At 41.6% G+C, this 18,712-nt stretch overlaps 1 protein-coding gene across 1 annotated transcript in view; it reads right to left on the bottom strand.

Moving 5' to 3' along the window:
• Nucleotides 1-18,712, bottom strand: part of PLEKHG7 (pleckstrin homology and RhoGEF domain containing G7) — a gene marked incomplete at both ends in the record, with an annotated part of 88,964 nt that overhangs the window by 59,401 nt on the left and 10,851 nt on the right. Inside the window, 7 exon segments of the mRNA XM_082850458.1 lie at nucleotides 2,040-2,141; nucleotides 2,984-3,079; nucleotides 6,164-6,307; nucleotides 7,283-7,341; nucleotides 7,344-7,368; nucleotides 12,504-12,544; nucleotides 15,379-15,503. Of these exon segments, the coding sequence (XP_082706584.1) occupies nucleotides 2,040-2,141; nucleotides 2,984-3,079; nucleotides 6,164-6,307; nucleotides 7,283-7,341; nucleotides 7,344-7,368; nucleotides 12,504-12,544; nucleotides 15,379-15,503 (592 nt within the window).

The following is an 18,712-nucleotide window of genomic DNA, read 5'->3' as shown; positions in this document are numbered from 1 at the left end:
TTGACTCATGTAGGCCTTTTTAAATTTAGGAAACACTTTTATAGCCCATCTTTACACATCTGTAATGTAACAGGAAGCATTCATATGTGGGTATTATTATTGACTTTCAGCAAAGAGTCTATGCTGTAGTAGTCTGTAAGTGCACTTATGCTACAGTCTGAATATGTGTGTTCCCCTCAAATTCACATGTTGAATCCTAACCCCCAATGTGACAGTATTAGGAGGTGGGCCCTTTAGGAGATGATTAGGTCATAAAGGTGGAGCCCCCATAAATGAGATTAATGCCCTTATAAAATAGGCTCCAGGCAGCTGTCTAGCCCCTTCTGCTATGCAAAGGATACAGTAAGAGGTCTTTGACTGGAAGAGGGCCCTCACATGACCTGTGCACTACCCTGATCTCAGACTTCCACCCTCCAGAACTGTGAGAAATTGATTTCTGTTGCTTATAAGCTACACAGTCTGTGGCACTTCATTATAGCCGCCTGAGCAGACTAAGACAACTTACGTGTTTTGATGAGAAGTTGATATTTCTCCAGACTATTTACTAAAAACTACATTAAAAATAAATTCTAGGACGCCAGGTCTTGGTGCTAATGTCCCAAGCAAGATGTCAGCCTTTAGATGAGTATTCCCGGATATGTTTGCCACCAGCTTCTATGTCCCAAGCAAGAGCCACAAAATGAAACACCCAATATAATGGGTGTTTATGCTCTCTTGTGCTTCCACCCATTACCATGAGAAGAGAATGACCAGGCTAGTGCACTGATCCAAGGAGATGGATAGAGCCAAGTGGAGCAAAGCCCGCCAGTTGTCCTAGCCTTTGATGGAGTAAAGAAATTATCAAGAAAACCAAGGGGACTTCAGACCTTGAACCAATACACATCCAAATATTCATGTCCATTATGTAACTTACTAAGGGCTCTGCCGCTTTGTCTAACAAAAACAAAAAATGTGTAGCATGTGATGGTCCTAAAAAAAAGATAATTTCTGACTCTAAAGGAATTGAGAGAGTGTGAGATTTTAGGTAATTCCCAACATTTTACATTCTTTCTCTTGTTTTTCAAAGCTTTTCTTATTCTAATCTGCTTTCGAAGGTCACTGAAAGATCTCCCCACTTTATACCTAATTTTTGCTTGTTTTGCCTTGTTAAACTGTCCTTCTTCATATCTCACCTCAAGCATCATCGCCCCAGGAAGAATTTCCTGTTTGTAACTACCTCACCATCTGCCCCAACCTAGAAGGTTTCCTTCATAATATCTATGTTCCTTTTTTCCCCAGCATTGATCTCAATTTGATTATATAATCATTAGTGTCATCATTGGATTAATTTCTTCCCCACTAGACTGAAAACTCCCCCAAAGCAGGGGGTGTGTCTAATTCTGCACATTACTGTGCACAGGGTATCAGTCCCACACGTAAGTACTTAGTAAGTGCTCAATAAACCTCAATCTATGTTTCTTTAAGTAGATTGCAACAATTTAAATCTTGCTAAATGAGCATAGACAGGGACTGAATTAAAAAGCTCAAAGTAGGGGAAGAGGTTCAAATACCTACTTAAGAAAAAAAATAGCATTTATCAGACCATGGGTACAAGTTTTCCTCTTTTCTCCTCCTTTCATACACAGAAGTCTTATTAAGGGTGTTAATGGATTTGAAGGTTTATTTTGTTCCTTTCAGAGAGCCTGGCACTTTTGTTAGAAGAACAACTGAACCATGTAATTAGCCTACACAAACTACTGCCATGAATACAGCTTTAAATTGAAGTCATTTGAAAACCAGACTTGAAAAGGGCTTTTCCATGCATGCAGATTTTTGTCTTAATAAAACCCACACAGGAGAGATGACAATGGAGAAACAGATTCTGCAAGTTATTTCTGAAAATGTTGATTGGTAGGGAAAGGGATAGTTCCCTTGTGGGAGGGTGCAGGTGGAACCTTCCCAGGAACAACAATAACAACGATTAAGGAGATATAAACAACTATCCTGAGAGGCAGGTGAATTTATCACATAGAAGCTGAGATCTCCCATACGGATTTTACCTTTGTGAGCACAGAAATGAAATCCAACGATGGTAAAGTCTCAGAAGTGTCGACATAGTCCTTGAAGATGTGGAAAAGACTGTTCACAAAACCAAAGCTTGTCTAGGGCCAGAGAGAAAGAAAACAAGAGTAGGTATACTTCCAGGGGTAAGAAATAAAAATCTGATGAACTTCAAATGTCATTCTCACAGACGTTTTCCATTTCAAATTTATCTCCTGGCAAAATTCAAAGATTTATTTTCCTCTACTTTCCAATACATATTTTCTTATAAATGAATTCTTGTTGGTACCTCACTTCCTTTTTTAGAGGAAAGATATTATTTATTTATAATATATGTGAAAAAGAACATTCATTTGACAATAGACATTTATGGTGATGACAGAGATCTTAGGAATTTTTTTTTTGTATTTAACATCATTTATTGAGGAAATTCATGTATTCAACATTACTTATTGAGACCTCCCATGTACTCGGCACTGTTCAAGGTCTTCTGGATACAGCAGTGAACAAGATGGGTTCCTGAGCATATTCTAGAAGGTGTTCAGAGCTTGTATTCTAGAGGAAATATGGAACATTGCCCAAATTTTTGTGTCATCCTTGCATAGGAACCATGCTAATCCTTTTATCGCTCCAATTTTAGTACATGTCCTGCTGAAGTGAGCCCTATGTTTACTTTCTTAAACAGGCATGGAAGAATTTTTTAAAATGTTACTGAAGGCTAACTAATAACTGCCATCTATTGGAAAGATACCAATGGATGTGTAGATTTCCTTATTAACCTGAATTCCCGACCATAAGATTGAATGGGGATGAAATATGGAAGAAACCATATTCCATGTTCCAATATGGAATACAAGCCAGAAGAATAGACTAAGCATGAATTTTCATCGTCCTCTGGTGAATTTTAACACATGGCTACTGGAATCTTCCTACTTTGGCTCACCTGACTTAACTCCTCCAGGTTTGCAAAAAGTCTCCATAAATCCACATCCAGGAGATATTCATGAGTCTGTAGGTATTTTAATGTATTCATGAAGATCTTAAAAAAAAAAAAAGCACATTACTTTGTTTTTCAATTTTGATATTTGCCCTTTGCAAGAACATTAAACATAAACCTCCCGAGTATAATTTTACAAAACAACTTGGAGATCAGTATTTTCAATCGTTAAGAGGTGTGCTAAACATGAATGATGACATTTAAGCCCCCACAGAACATACGGGACAGGTGCTCTTCTGTGTGAAGCTGCTGCTGCTTTGTGAGCCCTAACAACACTCCTGTTGAACATAATCTGTTCAGATGGGCTTTCTCTGCTCCCAGTGCCAAAGAAGTCGCCAAGGTTCTCTTCTTGCCAACAGCACTTACTTGAGACCAAAACATTCATACTGAGTTCTTATTTATTCCTTTCTCTGTGAAAGACCCAAATGTCCTTTACTTTCAGGAAATTAAAAATAGAGAACTAATGAGTTAATACCTGATAACTGGTAAGATGTTTAGATGTGGATAAAGCCATTAAATATTAATGAAAACACTGAGAGAGGCTTTATGTCATTACTTGATTTGATGTTTTCCTGCAAGAGAAAAACTACAGCAAGTCGATCCTCACAGAATACCTGCCTCTCATTCTATAAACTAAAGAGAGATCAATTTATTGAAACAGGAATACTTTGTATAAATATGATGAAGCATTCAAAGGGACCAAATATTTCAAGAACTGTAGGTGTGAAAAGACTGGACTTTAGACCACCAGCGTTCTCCAATTCCCATTTCCATATTTCTTAATTAATGCAGTAAATGGTTCTTGAACTTGCATCAGAATCATCTAGAGGCCTTGTTAAACTGGAGGTTAGCGGGACCTATCCCAAGTCTTTCTGATTCAGTAGGTCTCTGATGGGGTCTGAGAATATGGGTTTCTAACAAGTTCCCAAGTGATTCTGATGCTACCGGTCCAGGGACCACACTTTGAGAACCACTGGCTCAGAGTTTCCCCCAGTCCAGGAAGCATCAGTTGTCTGGAAATCTGTCAATATCCAAGCATTTAAAGCATGTAATTTTAAGAAACAGAAATCATTAGTTCAGATAAATTGGGAAAATTTAGAAAAAATCATCTTTGTGCTATAAGATTTTCTTTATAGAAATTTTTGCCATTTAAGAAAAACATTGAGTCTTTCAGTGAATTTATTTTATTATTTGAGTTACAAAGTTCCAATTTACAAGCAACTTTGGGAAATTCATATTGATTGTGTAAAGAGAGGTACTTATATACTTTAAATACACTGGGGCATTTGAAAATAAACTCAAATTGGCTTTCTTTTAAGCAGAAAAATGCTAGTTTAAAAAGCTTATATAGCTTATAGTGGGATGGAAAGTTCTGTACTGTCTATTAGGGCAAGGGAGGTAGCAGAGCTCACAGGGTGAGTGCTCTGCAGTGAACATCTATTGGGTACCACTCAGCTTCAGTGCCCCCCCTTCCCTAATATCATCCCAGTTTTCACCTCAGCATCTACTCTTCCTCATACCTTGAATGTGATCATCTTAAGCCAACGAGCACTTTCCTTCCTTATCCGGGTAGTTGGCTCAGAAGTGGGCATGTGACTTAAGCCAGTCCAATCAGAATGACAATCAAGACTTTGGCTATGAGTGCGCTGAGATTCTCTCTCTCCCTTCTATTTCTCACTCTCTCTGTGGCCTTAAGGACAGCAGTCACTCTGTGACTACAACAGAAGCCAGACACAGGATGACACTGATATTGTGGAAGGCAGGGATGAGGGACGAAAAGAAATTTTGTCCTTGCTTTTGATCCCCTTGATCAAACCAACCTTGAATTCTGTCTCAACTCTGGACTTTACAGTCACATGGGTCAATAAGATCCTTACTTAAGCTAGTTTTCTGTATCCTGATACAGTCTCTAAGTTTTAACTTTGAGTGTCTTTGTGGTTTACATTTTGCTAAAGTACTTAGCAGTAGGACTGTCACAATAAATATTACTTACAGAAAAGAACATCTGTATAGCACTTGATAGATTTCAAAGGAAACTAATCTGATCCTCTCAATGATCAGATGTTATTAGACGGTCAGAGACAGTACTGTCATCTCTCTTTTATAGCTTAGAACAGGAATTGTCAAACGACAGCCTGTGGGATAAATCAGGTCTGCTTCCCATTTGTGTGAATAAGGTGTAACTGTAATACAGCCACACACATTTCTTTACAAATTATCTATGGCTTCTTTGGCACTGCAATGGGGGAGTTGAGTAGTTGAAATAAAGACCACATGGCTGGCAAAGCCTAAAATATTTACTATCTGGACACTGACAGAAAGCATGCGCCAACTTGTGTTTTATGGAATGGAGGACTAGACTTTCCTAAGTTCACATGGCAAGTCAGAGGCAGATCCAGGACTTGAACTTGTGTCTCCCAACACAGTGCCTTTTCCTGTGTAAGGGAGCAGCCAGGATTCAAAAATGCTTATGGGCAGAGGCAACCTTTGGAGCAATGTGGCCCATCCTCCTCTGTGGCCTTAGAAGGCATTTGCTCCCTTCCTCTCCTTTGCCCTGTGGTTCTTCTATAAGGAATTCTCTGCTCAGAGCCTCCCCAGATCAGGGCTACTGCACTGCACAACCTCAGGAGCACCATTTACATGACAGACATCGTGAACACACCGTATAATCCACCCCTCCCCACCCACCCCCGCGTTACACGTGGATGGTTGCCCTGAAAACCTGTGGCTCCGTAGCTGATAAAAAGCATTTGCCTGGCACTGTTCATAAGGGAGTATAAGAGCCAAAAGAGGAAGCTGAACGAAGGTGGGATGGTCGCCTTGAGGGTGGCTGTGAGCTCCCTGACTTGAGGAGTATGTAAGCACAGGGTGAGAATCAGGCAGAAGAGATTCAGACATCACATGGGGAGCTGGAAGGTCTCATCCAATCCTAAGAGGCTATGTTTAAGAAAAGAATGAAGAGAAACCAAGTTGCAGATAATCAAAAATAAACAAAATTTCCTTAAGATCCTCTGAAAGAGGGGAGCCCACCCCATACTTCCTTCCTTCCTTCAGCATGGAAGAGAGAAACAAGTCCCTAAAGAAGCAGTGTTTTCCATCTACTACAAAAAGTAAAGCCAGCATTACCATCTTAAGAACTAATAAATGGTCCAAGAAATAAGTGCGTTCACTCGTGAAGAGTTCCCACACAGCCTCTTGCTGCTTTCTCAAGTCTAATTGATTAGTAGGAAGTTTCTGATGTGTTTCCACGACTTCATTCCAGGTCTTATCCTGTATGTGGGAGAAAAGAGAGAACAAAACATTTTGATGGGTTGACCTGTTCACCCTTCCTCTGACTTGCAGTACAGCAGGAACAAGCAATCCCCCAAATCATGATTTCTCACTGCAAGCCCCAGACATCCCTCTGGGTAGAGTTATCTAAACCACAGTTCTCTCTGCATGGTTTTGGGGTATCAATTCCTCCCACGCATGGGATGGACATGCTATTTTTAGTTTAAAATGAAAACAAATTCAAATTGATGTTTTGAACTATGCTTGCGAATTTTATAAGTCCTTTTCAGTTTTTTGCAAAAAAAAAAAAAAAAAACAACCCACCAAAAGAACCCCAAACCCGGAACTGGGAAGTCTGATCCAGGTTCCACTGGTAAAACTTGTTGAAATTAATTACTGAAGAATCATGAAATAAGAGACTTAAAGTTTTTAAGAGACCTTCAGAAATTGTCTTATCAAAACCAACTTGTTTTGTAAATGAGGAAACTAAGGCCCAGAAAGGGGAATGGTTGTAACAACTATTAACATTTGTACAGGGCTTCATGGTCTAGAGTGGTCTCACGTCCATTACCTTACTTAAGGTGAAATGACTTTCCTGAGATTTCAGTGTGCTTTACAGCAGCGGTCCCCAACCTTTCTGGCACCAGGGACTGATTTCGTGGTAGACAATTTTTCCACAGAGGGCGGGGCGGGGGGATGGTTCAGGAAGTAATGTGAGCGATGGGGAGCGGCAGATGAAGCTTCGCTCGCTCGCCCGCTGCTCACCGCCTGCTGCGTGGCCCAGTTCCTAACAGGCCTCGGACTGGTACGGTTGGTGACCCCTGCTTTAGAGAGAGCAGACCTCGGTCTGCCCAGGTCTGGGCTTCTCTCCTGCACTTTGCTGTTATTATGAACAAGCCAATAATCTGACAACTTAAAATAATGGCTGAAACAACAAAAAAAGCTATGCCACACAGAAAACAATGCATGAGATACCTTCAGTCTGTGGAACTCATAGTCCCTGAAGTCGGTAATCTTCAAAGAGGAGAGGCAGATATGTGCTTGTGTTTGTCTTTGCCCCCCTTAAAGATTGTTAGAAACAGGATTTTCAATCTTTTAACAACACACCTTTGGTAGCCTCGGCATCTTTGGTTCATTGTCCAACATGCATGAGAACAGACTGCACATTTTGTCTATGAGTCACTAACAGGTGAGACACCATTTCTGAGCCATAGTCTGACCCACAGGACCTCAGAATGTCAGACATGGAGGAGAGAGGCTGGTGAGGATGTCTGATGCAAATCTCTCATTTTACTAATAGGAAAAAGAAAAAAAGACAGAGCTCAGAACACTCCTATAACAAATAGATGGATTTCAGTCTAGCACATACCTTGTGGTCTTGGAGTCCTCATATTCTAACTTTTCCAAATGTTGGATCATAGAAGTTTACCATGAGAAGGGGCCTTGGATGTCTTAGTTCAACCCCTCACTTAGTAGATGACTAAATAAAGCCCAGAGCGTTAAAGCAACTTCTTAACACGATAATTCACAGCTGGAGAATACCAGGATATGCTAGAAACTCTAGTTTCCTTAGGATGGAACCTCTGACTCATTTTTGTTATAATTTTTATTTTAAATAATATTAGTTAAAAAATTGGATTACAGGGCTTCCCTGGTGGCACAGTGGTTGAGAGTCCGCCTGCCGATGCAGGGGACGCGGGTTCGTGCCCCTGTCGGGGAGGATCCTGCATGCCGCAGAGTGGCTGGGCCCGTGAGCCATGGCTACTGAGCCTGCGCGTCCGGAGCCTGTGCTCCGCAACGGGAGAGGCCACAACAGTGAGAGGCCCATGTACCGCAAGAAAAAAAAAAAAAATTGGATTACAAAGGTAATATATGGTTATTATAGAAAATCTGAGAAACAAAACCACAAAGAAAAAAAGTTACACAAAGTTACCTGTAATCTCCACCGCCCCTTCCTCCCCTCGGGGTAACTACTGAAAACCTTTTTCTGATTGTATTTATAATTAATTTTTAATGGTGTCATATTTATACATCTTTTTGTAACTTACTTCTAAACTTTATCGTGACCTTTCAATTTTTTCTGACTCATTCAATATCCTGGTGCAATGTCATGAATTACCTGCTTAAAGAGCTCATTTTACCAACTAAACCAGGAAGAAGCTATCAAATAACAAAGTGTGAGGCTTTCTAAAGTCAACTTGGCTGCATTTCAAATGAATATTTAGCACAAATCATTTTTCAACTTGTTCTACTGCCTCAGGGCACATGACGCTGGTGTGGATCTAAGCAGTTTGGTGGGCGTTTTCTGACTTTAGGTTAAGGAGCCAGAGAAGGCACAGCTTATCCGTTGTGGGGAGGCAGCTCCCTGTGTGTCTGAAAGGAGACCGCGCAATCGGTTCAGAAAGTGCTAAAGGACTGTGGCTGACTTCTCTGCTAGGGCTACGGTACTGAAAGAAGAAACTTACTAGAGACTTATAGGCTTCACAGTAGCAAAGGAATCCTGGAGCTGGTTGGGGACCTACACAGCAGCTGGGACGTATGCCTTTTGTTGATGTCTGAAACCACAGTGACTGCATGTTGTGGAAATTAAAAATCAGCAGCCAGTTGGAAAATAAAGAAGCTGAGGCAATGGAAGAGGCACTGGAGCTGTGGGAAAGGGGGCGCCAGCCCTCTGTCTTGAAGGACAATCACCGTGGCTTTCCAAGGGTCTGAATGACCTCCTGGCCAAAGTGCTTGGTGGATATGCTAGTGAGAAGGGAGGGGACAGTCCTCTTGGAGGTAACATTAACTCATGAGAGTTACAGACCCTTTGTTGGAACCTGTGCTGCTTCCACTATGGTGGCATTGGCTAGGAGACGCAATGAGAAGATGTGAAGGGTATCTGAGAGGATATGGAGGATAAAGAAAAGAAGCCAAAGTTAACTCTGGGGCCTCAAATTTAATAACTAAGAGGCGTGTGGAATGGAAATTTGTAGTAGGCACTGGTGACACGGAACTGGAGTAAAATGGATATACAGTCGTCCCTCAGTATCCTAGTGGGATTGGTTCCAGGACCTCTTCGGATACTAAAATCCTCAGATGCTAAAGTCCAGTTTATAAAATGGATTTACATATAATCCACACACATCCTCCCATACAGTTTAAATCATCTCTAGATTACTTGTAATACATAACGCAATGTAAATTCTGTGTAAATTGTTGCTGGTGGATGGCAAATTCAAGTTTTGCTTTTTGGAAATTTCTGGAATTTTTTTTCAAATATTTTTCATTTGTAGTTGGTTGAATTCAAGGATGCAGAATGTACAGACACAGAGGGCTGACTGTATGAGAATATATGGATTCTGTAGTGGTTGACCTTGAATTGGCAAGCTGGTGGGAGATGCCCCTTCTCCTGAGACCCTAGACCCGATTGACAACTGACCCTGCTTTCATTTAAATGAGGAAGGAAAAATATACAAGCAGCTCATGCAGCTCAATATCAAAAAAACCAAACAACCCAATACAAAAATGGGCAGAACACCTAAACAGACATTTCTCCAAAGAAGATATACAGATTACCAACACACACATGAAAGATGTGTAAAGATGCTCAACATCATTAATCATTAGAGAAATGCAAATCAAAACTACAATGAGATATCATCTCACACCAGTCAAAATGGCCATCATCAAAAATCTACAAACAATAAATGCTGGAGAGGGTGTGGAGAAAAGGGAACCCTCCTGCACTGTTGGTGGGAATGTAAATTGATACAGCCACTATGGAGAATGGTATGGAGGTTCCTTAAACTAAAAATAGAACTACCATACGACCCAGCAATCCCACTACTGGGCACATACTCTGAGAAAAACATAATTCAAAAACAGTCATGTACCAAAATATTCATTGCATCTCTATTTACAATAGCCCAGAGATGGAAACAACCTACGTGTCCATCATCGGATGAATGGGTAAAGAAGATGTGGCACATATATACAATGGAATATTACTCAGCCATAAAAAGGAATGAAACTGAGTTATTTGTAATGAGGTGGATGGACCTAGAGTCTGTCATACGGAGTGAAGTAAGGCAGAAAGAGAAAAACAAATACCAGATGCTAACGCACATATATGGAAGCTAAAAAAATGGTACTGATGAACCTAGTGGCAGGGCAGGAATAAAGACGCAGACGTGGAGAACAGACTTGAGGACGCAGTGGGGAGGGGGAAGCTGGGATGAAGTGAGAGAGTAGCACTGACATATATACACTACCAAATGTAAAACAGATAGCTAGTGGGAAGCCGCCGCATAGCACAGGGAGATCAGCTCGGTGCTTTGTGACCACCTAGAGGGGTGGGATAGGGAGGGTGGGAGGGAGACACAAGAGGGAGGGGATATGGGGATATATGTATAGCTGATTTACTCTGTTGTACAGCAGAAAGTAACACAACATTGTAAAGCAATTATACTCCAATAAAGATATCAAATAAGGAAGGAAGGAAGGGAGGGTGGAAGGAAGGAAGGATCCCAGGAGAGGTTGCACCACAGGCCCTGTCTCAGGCCTGCCAGGAAAACAGTCAAATCATGTCCTTAAAGGGGGCAAAATGAGAAAGATTGGTGAGCAACAGCCTTGGTGACAATGGTATCATAGTTTTACTAACAGTTTATGATTTGAAACTTGTAATGTTTAGACTGTGTCCCTATGGACTGAATGTTTCTTTCCCCCCCAAAAATTCCATATGTTAAAGCCCTAACCCCACAATGGTATTTGGAGGTGAAACCACTGGAAAGTAATTACACGTAGATGAGGTCATGAGGGTGGGGCCCTTATAATGAGATTAGTACCCTTATAAGATGAGGAAGAGACACCAGAGCTCTCTCTACACCACATGAGGACGCAGAGAGAAGATGGCCATCGGTAAGCCAGGAAAAGAGCTCTCACCAAAACCCGACCATGCTGGCACCCCGATCCTGGACTTCCCAGCCTCCAGATACGTGAGAAATAATACTGGTTGTTTCAGCCACCCAGTCTGTGGTATTTTACAGCAGCCCAAGGGGAGTAAGACACTCACACAACTTTTTAACCCTTGAAAAAATAATGTGAAAGTCACTCCTATACTTGATTATGGGAACACACGGTTTTCCAAGCCCTGGTTATGAACAACACTAACAATAACATGGCCAGTAACGACTGTCTCAGGCGCCCAGCTCCGGGGTGAGCTTCACTCGCATTATTTGACTCATTTGTCACAACCATCCTAAGAGGCTGCCACTATTACCACCTACTTTTTACGGGAAGGACTTGAAGCTGAGAGAGACATGGATTCACTTGGCCAAGGTCACAGGGCAGTACATGGAGCAGCTGGGATTGAAACCTCAGAGGACTTTTAATTTAGCTACAGTAGTTAAGTATCAATGTGTGTGCATCCACAGAACCTCCAAGGTAGATGTCGATAATTGGTGGCCAACTGCAGAGGCCATGTGGGCAGATTTTTAACAGAAAGAAGTGCAGTTACTACTCATAAGGCCCTCCTGGTGCTGCTGGCTGTGGTGTGTAGGTACTGTGGGGAGAACACAGTCAGTCCTTCTCCTTCCTCCTCACTCCAGAAGCGAGGAACACTCCTTCCCTCTGCCCCCAGCATGCTTGCGAGAAAGGCTTCACTGTGGCTAACTCCTGACCTAGGCAGGAAAGAATCAGGCACTACTGATTTCAATTTATAAGTCTTCAATAATTGAGGGTACAAGAATGAATTTAAAGAAAACCCGCTAGGTCTAATCCAACTGGCTTTCCCAGAAATAGAAGTGTATTTGTGGAATCTGTAATATCTCATTAATTTTTCAATGTTCCCAGTATACTGGGCACAGACTGCAAACTGGGGCATACGCTTGTGCAAGTTTTCTTCATCGAGTGAGCTGTTTCCCACACTGTGTCAAGTTATAAATTTGGAGCTGTAAGGCACTGCAATATTAGGATTGCTTTGTTTTCTTGCAGAGCTCATTAACCACTGGCAATTAGCACTGTATCACTGCAAAAAGCGGCATCATTTGGCAAGTTCTGTATCCACTACTATGAATGTGATGATACAATTTAAACTTCATGTGCCATCTGCTGTCATGAAAAGATAAAGTAGGATGAAGAGGCTCTTTAGCCATTTCTTACTTTCCTAGCTACTGGAGGCTTAATTAAAACAAAAATGACAATGCACAACACTCACCACTCCTCTCTTGGAGAAAGGCCATCTTGGCTTTTTGGATTCTGGTGGGTGAAATTAAAGAAGATATATTAGTACTTTGAGTAACTACTGACAGATCAATGAGTGCTTTACAAAACCTGCTTTTCAAATGAGCCGAACAGAATTTGTCCTGCTTTAATTCTCCTTGAGAATGCACAGGATGAATATTTATATTTATGCAGATGAGTAAACGAAGCGATGTTCCAACTGAAAGGCTGGTGTACTATTGCTACCTTATGGTGATATTGTCCTGTTTCAGCCTCCTTTCCCCCCCATCATTCAAGGAGAAATCTATAAAATGCAATAAAATGTTGAGTATTCTTTTAAGACAGAGTCACAGGACTTTAGGGCTGAAAGGACTTTATTTTTATACTGGAAACCACCCCAGCATATGCAACTTCAACAGCCTGACCAAACTTGAGACTCAGAGACTGCATCGGCCTGATAACCCCCAGGTGTGGTTGAGTGTAGATTCCTGAAATAGGGGCACATCAACCCATGTCACCAATCTTTAGGTTGGGGGCTTATTATCTCTATTGGCCACCATCCACATATTCCTTAGGAGTTGCTTTAAATTGAAAAGGAAGTCATTTTTCAGTAACACATTCTTTTGATGATCAGGAAGTAAAGAGATTAGATTGTGGACTCTTGATTTTTATGTCATTTGCATCAATCTCTAATGCTACCCAGAAAAACGTGGGAATCATCTCTTAGGTTTTGGTGAGATGTTCCAATAACTCAGTACACAAAATGGATGTTTTAAAGGTTCATCTCTGTTTCTACCAGTTTATCAGGAGACTGCATAATACTTCCATCAGATGAAAGCAATTACCTGAGCAGCATTTACTAAAAATCAGTGTGCTTGAGGGACTTTTCTCATTGGAACCCTGGAATCCAACTGATTATCCTGCTCATTCTGACCACCTTTTTGACCTTTGTAAAGGGGAGATTAGGTGGAACCTCCCTCAGAGACAAATCTGCTTCACCTCTCTTAGGCTTCAAATGCCTGGTGGTAAATTATTATGTACAATTTGAACTGCAATAATTGGGATCTCTTGTCTTAGCAAATTTCTCTCCTCTGCTTTTCTAACTTCAGGGGTAATTTTAGGGCCTTGGGAAATCTTCACAAGTATTCAGAAGAAAATTTAAATTGTGTCTCTATTGAATCCCTAATCTTTTATTATCTTTATTAAATATTAAGTTTTGCTGAATCAGAATCTATATTTCAACAATATCTCTAGGTGACTCATATGCACATCAGAGCTTGAGAAGCACTGCATCAGACCATGATGGGGACATGAGAACTCTATCCTAACCTCCTGGAGAAGAGGGCTTGGAGGGATATGGTGAAGAATGCTGCATATCTTTTATTACGTGGTATCTACTGTGATGCCAGGCACACATGCCTAGCAGAGAACTTAACAAAGAACAGCATGCAGCAATTATGACCTTGTTCCTTAGCATGCTGGTTCTCAAACTTTAGCTGGTATCAGAATCACCTGGGGGGAGCTTATTAAAAAACATATTGCTGGGCCCCACCCCCAGAGTTTCTAATTCAGAAGGTGTGGCATGGGACCCCAGAATTTCCCAGGCAATGCTGAAGCTGTTAGTCTGGGACCAGTATTTGAGAAGTACTGCTTTAGTTTTTAACCAGTTTAGAGCATTTGCAAAGCATCACAGAACATGTACTAACCTCTTAAGGTTAGCTGTGCTTAGAACTAGCTCTAATTTCTAGGGGCCTGTCCTTGAGTAGATCACTTAATTCCCGCTTGGTTCATTCATTTGGGCATTTGGATTGTTGTGTCATATAGGACAGTAGATGTGAAAGGGCTCTATAAAGAGTGAAGAGCTATACATATGTTAGTTATGCTTTATTCACAGTTGCCTGTGTAATGGGTGGTTGATGCAGGCTGGTGGAGCGTATACAGGGTTAGGAGTCAGGAGTCTCGATCCCATTCCTCTGACACAAACCAGCTGGCACCACGGCTAGGCCACTTCTCCTTTCTGGGTCTCACTTGGCACATATGTGAATGAGGAAAGAGCTTGGTGGTTTTCCATGTGTGTTGTCACAGGCTATCCTGGGCTTCTAGGGATGCCTTGGAGGTAAGTCTTTGGGACCTGCCCCATTTTCAAGCACTACAACTCCACCTGGATCTGTTTTATAGACTGGATTTCCAAGTAAGGATTCTTTTGTAAAAAGAGCTCTGCTAAGAACAAAACCAGTTTAAAAACTACCAGGATGGATGATGATCCTGAAGTCTCCTTTTAGCTCTCAAAGGCTACCATCAGAATCATGGGAATGTGTCCTGAACACCACAATTGTTCTTTTCTTTCACAACTGAGTTCAAAATGCAGATTTATCCCTAAGGCTGCCTCTCTCTAATCTGCTCTAACAGTAATCTGCTGTCACTGGACCCGCTGCCTCCCCATGGTACCACCGTGGTTAGAAGATACCAGTGTGAGGTTGAAGGCCAGAACAGGGTGGGGGGTGGCATTACAGCAATGACAGCGACGCTGCCCACCAGCCCAGAGAGGGCATTCTGCTCCAGGATGGTGACCGTCACTGGTGTACCTGTTCCAGGTCCTAGATGTGGGGTATATTATTTGACAAGAGGACCTTTTGAGGAAAGGTCTATAGCTTATCCATCTCTGTAAGTGGAATGCCCAATACCAAGAGCGGTATTCAGCTGGTTCCAGTAACTCATGGCTGATGCCCGTCCTAATTGGTGAGACATCTGTTCTACTGTGTCAGTGCCCATGTTCTACTAGTCATTAAATATTCTGAAAATACCCTTTGCTTATTATAACACCCATCCCATAGCAGGTATGTAATATAAGTATGGTGAATGGACAGGACCTGAATTCAGCAGAAGCGGGGGGCACAGGTAATCGGCAGCTCCATCTGACACCAGAAGGTCCCCGGGGAACACCTCAAGTCCAGATAAGTTGAGCACCACAGAACTCCTCCTGTGCTTGTAGAATCTGTGTTTAAGAGATGGAAGGAGACAGCTTACAGCTTACATGCCCATGCATGGGCACTCGGAAGTGACTGCTGGCAGCCTGATTAATGCCTGCTTTTGCAGGAGGCCACTCCAGGCTCCAGGCATGGAGGGCTGTGATGACCCACACACTGCCCCACGTTTGACACCTTTTTGAGCCTTACTGACTGCTTATGATTTTGACTAATCCAAAGCAGAACAGCTCACCTGGAAGTGTCAACATAAACATACTGGATATGTTCTGACTCAGGAGGACACTAGGAGAAAGCCCTTAAACACAAGAGTCTTTGCAAATTATGAACATGGCCCCAGAGGGAACAGGATGCATGGGCATGGCCATGGCCACGACACCCCTAGATATTGGAGGCCGGTTGTTTAAAGGCAGCCCTTTTGTTTTTCCTAGAGAAAAATGATGACTGTTGTCGGAAAAGCTTAGCAAACAGGCCTATCTACCTTCTCCTTTCTTCCACCCTATTTCATGAAACTTCCCGTCTGTTGGATGTTCAGAAAATAAATGCTTGACATCAGACACAGTGGGGAGTAGCTCCAAAGCCACTGGGCATTTGCTCTGTGATCACTAAGGAATAAAATGGGTAAGGAATGATTGCATCGAGTTGTAAGGATTTTCAGAGCTTCCCCATAATAGCTGTTCAGATATTCCTTTAGTCTATTCTGAGAATGAGAGATGCAATTCCTTCTATTTACTGACCAATGTAACCTCTAAATTCTCTTTTCATCAACAAATAGCTTAGCATATAGGTTACTTTACATACAAAGGAATTTTGTAAGTCTGACTTAGCCCCTCCTGGCTTCCGATAAACACATTTTTAAAGCATCCACCGAAGCCTTCCATAATCTGGCCCAGTTACCTTCCTAATATTCTTTTCTTTGCAATTTATTCTCTGGAAACAGGGAATGGATTGTAATTTCCCACGCAAAATGTTTCACACGTCAGTGACTTAGCTGGGAATGCTCTGCCCTCTCTGAACCTGTCTAACTCCTATTCATCCCATGAGATTTAGGGCCATGGATTACCTAAGTAACTTTACAGGAATTACTTAGATACAATCAGGCTCAGATTTATTCAATTAGCTGCATTTCCTGGCATTTTAAAATCTGTTTTGACTTGCCTTTCTCTCTTTTTTTTTTAATTGGAGAATTTTAGAGTAATGTTGCAGGCACTGCTAGCTGCCCAGCCAGCATGCATGCTCTCCACTTTTATTATTATCAAAACCCTGCTTTGCTGGGGGTGGCATGTGCCGAGTTAATGCACTGACAAGCCCCGACTCCCCTGCAGCAATCTGGCCAACAAGATTTAAATGGAAGTTGCAGGGTGTGGCTTCTGGGAAAAAATTTTCAAACGGGACAGAGGTGGCTAGCTTCTTCCTTTCACCTTTTGCCTTTTGCCCTTCTTGTTGTCATGAATACGGCTTGATACCTGAAAGTATACCTGTGATCTTGCAAAGATAACAGCAGAACAGGAAAACAGAAGGAGCCTGGCAGGATGCCGACATCTGTCCTGGCCTGGGCTCTGGTTATATTATAAGAGAAACATTCTTTATTTGCTTAGGTTCTAGTTTGGTTGTTACATGAAGACAAATGCTGTCTTAACTGACACAGATCTCCTCATCCTGGACTTCCTTCTCCAAGAATGTCATCTTTCAGAATTCTGCACTCTTATTTGACTTTTTCACCATCTATTTATGATGAGGTTTGTAACAAAATCATTAAAGTTACAACTTCTCACAACTCTCCCTTTCTTGTTATTTGCCAACCTGATGTCCATGGTGGTTATGAGGTTAGAGGGGGCTGAATTAGGTGGGAGTTGGAAAAGTTACAGTAATTTGAATGAGAAATACAATTCTAGTTTCTTCATTTTGCAAACAGGACATTGGAACTGATACAAAATGAATTAACAGTATACAAATCCAGCCAGGAATTTTCACAGTGCTATGCAAAAGGTATTAGATAACATAAACTTCTTCTTGGGAGCCCCAAGAAGTCCCCTGAAAAGAAATATTAGAAGCTTCCCTGTAAACTTTATACTACTCTTGATAAAGACCCTGGAAGCATACAATGAGATTTGGTGTTTATGGGGAGAGAGGGGATTGGGAAAAGTACAGTAATTTAAATGAGAAATGTAAGCTAGGTAAACTTTGGGAAAAAAGTTTACTCTTTTGAGCTTCAACTCTAGATGGTACACAATCTGATAACTATTATGAATTTGGCATGAGTCTATAAGCTATCTTTATATTCCCTGGGGACCTCAGAGAGGACATAACTAATGGTGGAGTGGAAGAATTAGTCTTCCCCGGCCTCCTCTAGGCTGGTTTATGTTTCTCTTCCATGCTTCTACAGTTCTCTGGAGCAGTGGTTAAGAATGTGGACTCAAATTGCCTGGATTTTAATCTTAGCTGTGTGACCTTGATTGAGCAAGTAACCTCTCTGGCCCTGACTGCCATCTGTGAAATGTAGACAATAATCATATCTACTTCCTGTGTGAGGATCAACTGATCAACATAAAGCGCTTAGATCCATGTCTGGAATTTAGTAAGCTGTCAATAAATGTGATTATGTTGGTTGTTGAATATCGTGTAATATGTTCTATTTGTCTCTTTATTCCACTAGACTGCTACCTCCTTCCCTGCAAGAAGCATGTCTTATAATTTGTGTTGGTGGGTGCCCATTTAGGACTCAATCCATTGTTACTGATGAACACGAATGAATAAAAGACTCTTCTGATGTTGTCCTCCCTCGAGGAAAGTACCTTACTTTATAAGGTAGTTTTGCAGATTCATGTCTTATCTCCTCTCCTTTTATCCTAAGTTCCTACCTCCTGGTCTAAATCCCTGTGTTTAGTAAGGGCTCAATAAATATTTGTTCAGTAAATGAATAATAACCAAACCTGTACACTGAGTCATCCATTGCTCTACTTTCCTGACGTGATCTCCTGCAGAATGTGTACTCCACTAATAGCTAGCTACTCACTGTTCTTTAAACTCACCCTGCACTTCATGCTCCATGCCTTGGCTCAGGTAGTTTCCATCTGCCTGCCTATCTCCACTGAGCCTGACACACTCATATTCATCTCTAAATTCCCACTTAGATGCTCTCCCTCCAGAAGTCTTTTCTGATCCGCTCAGAGAGAGCCAATTCTCTCCCTCCCTACTTCCACCCTGCCTCTTTATAATG

Source organism: Leucopleurus acutus (assembly GCF_964270905.1).
Source record: "Leucopleurus acutus genome assembly, chromosome: 11".
Taxonomy (NCBI): domain Eukaryota; kingdom Metazoa; phylum Chordata; class Mammalia; order Artiodactyla; family Delphinidae; genus Leucopleurus; species Leucopleurus acutus.
Note: the sequence above shows the minus strand (reverse complement) of the source record. Positions and strands in the feature narration are given on the sequence as shown.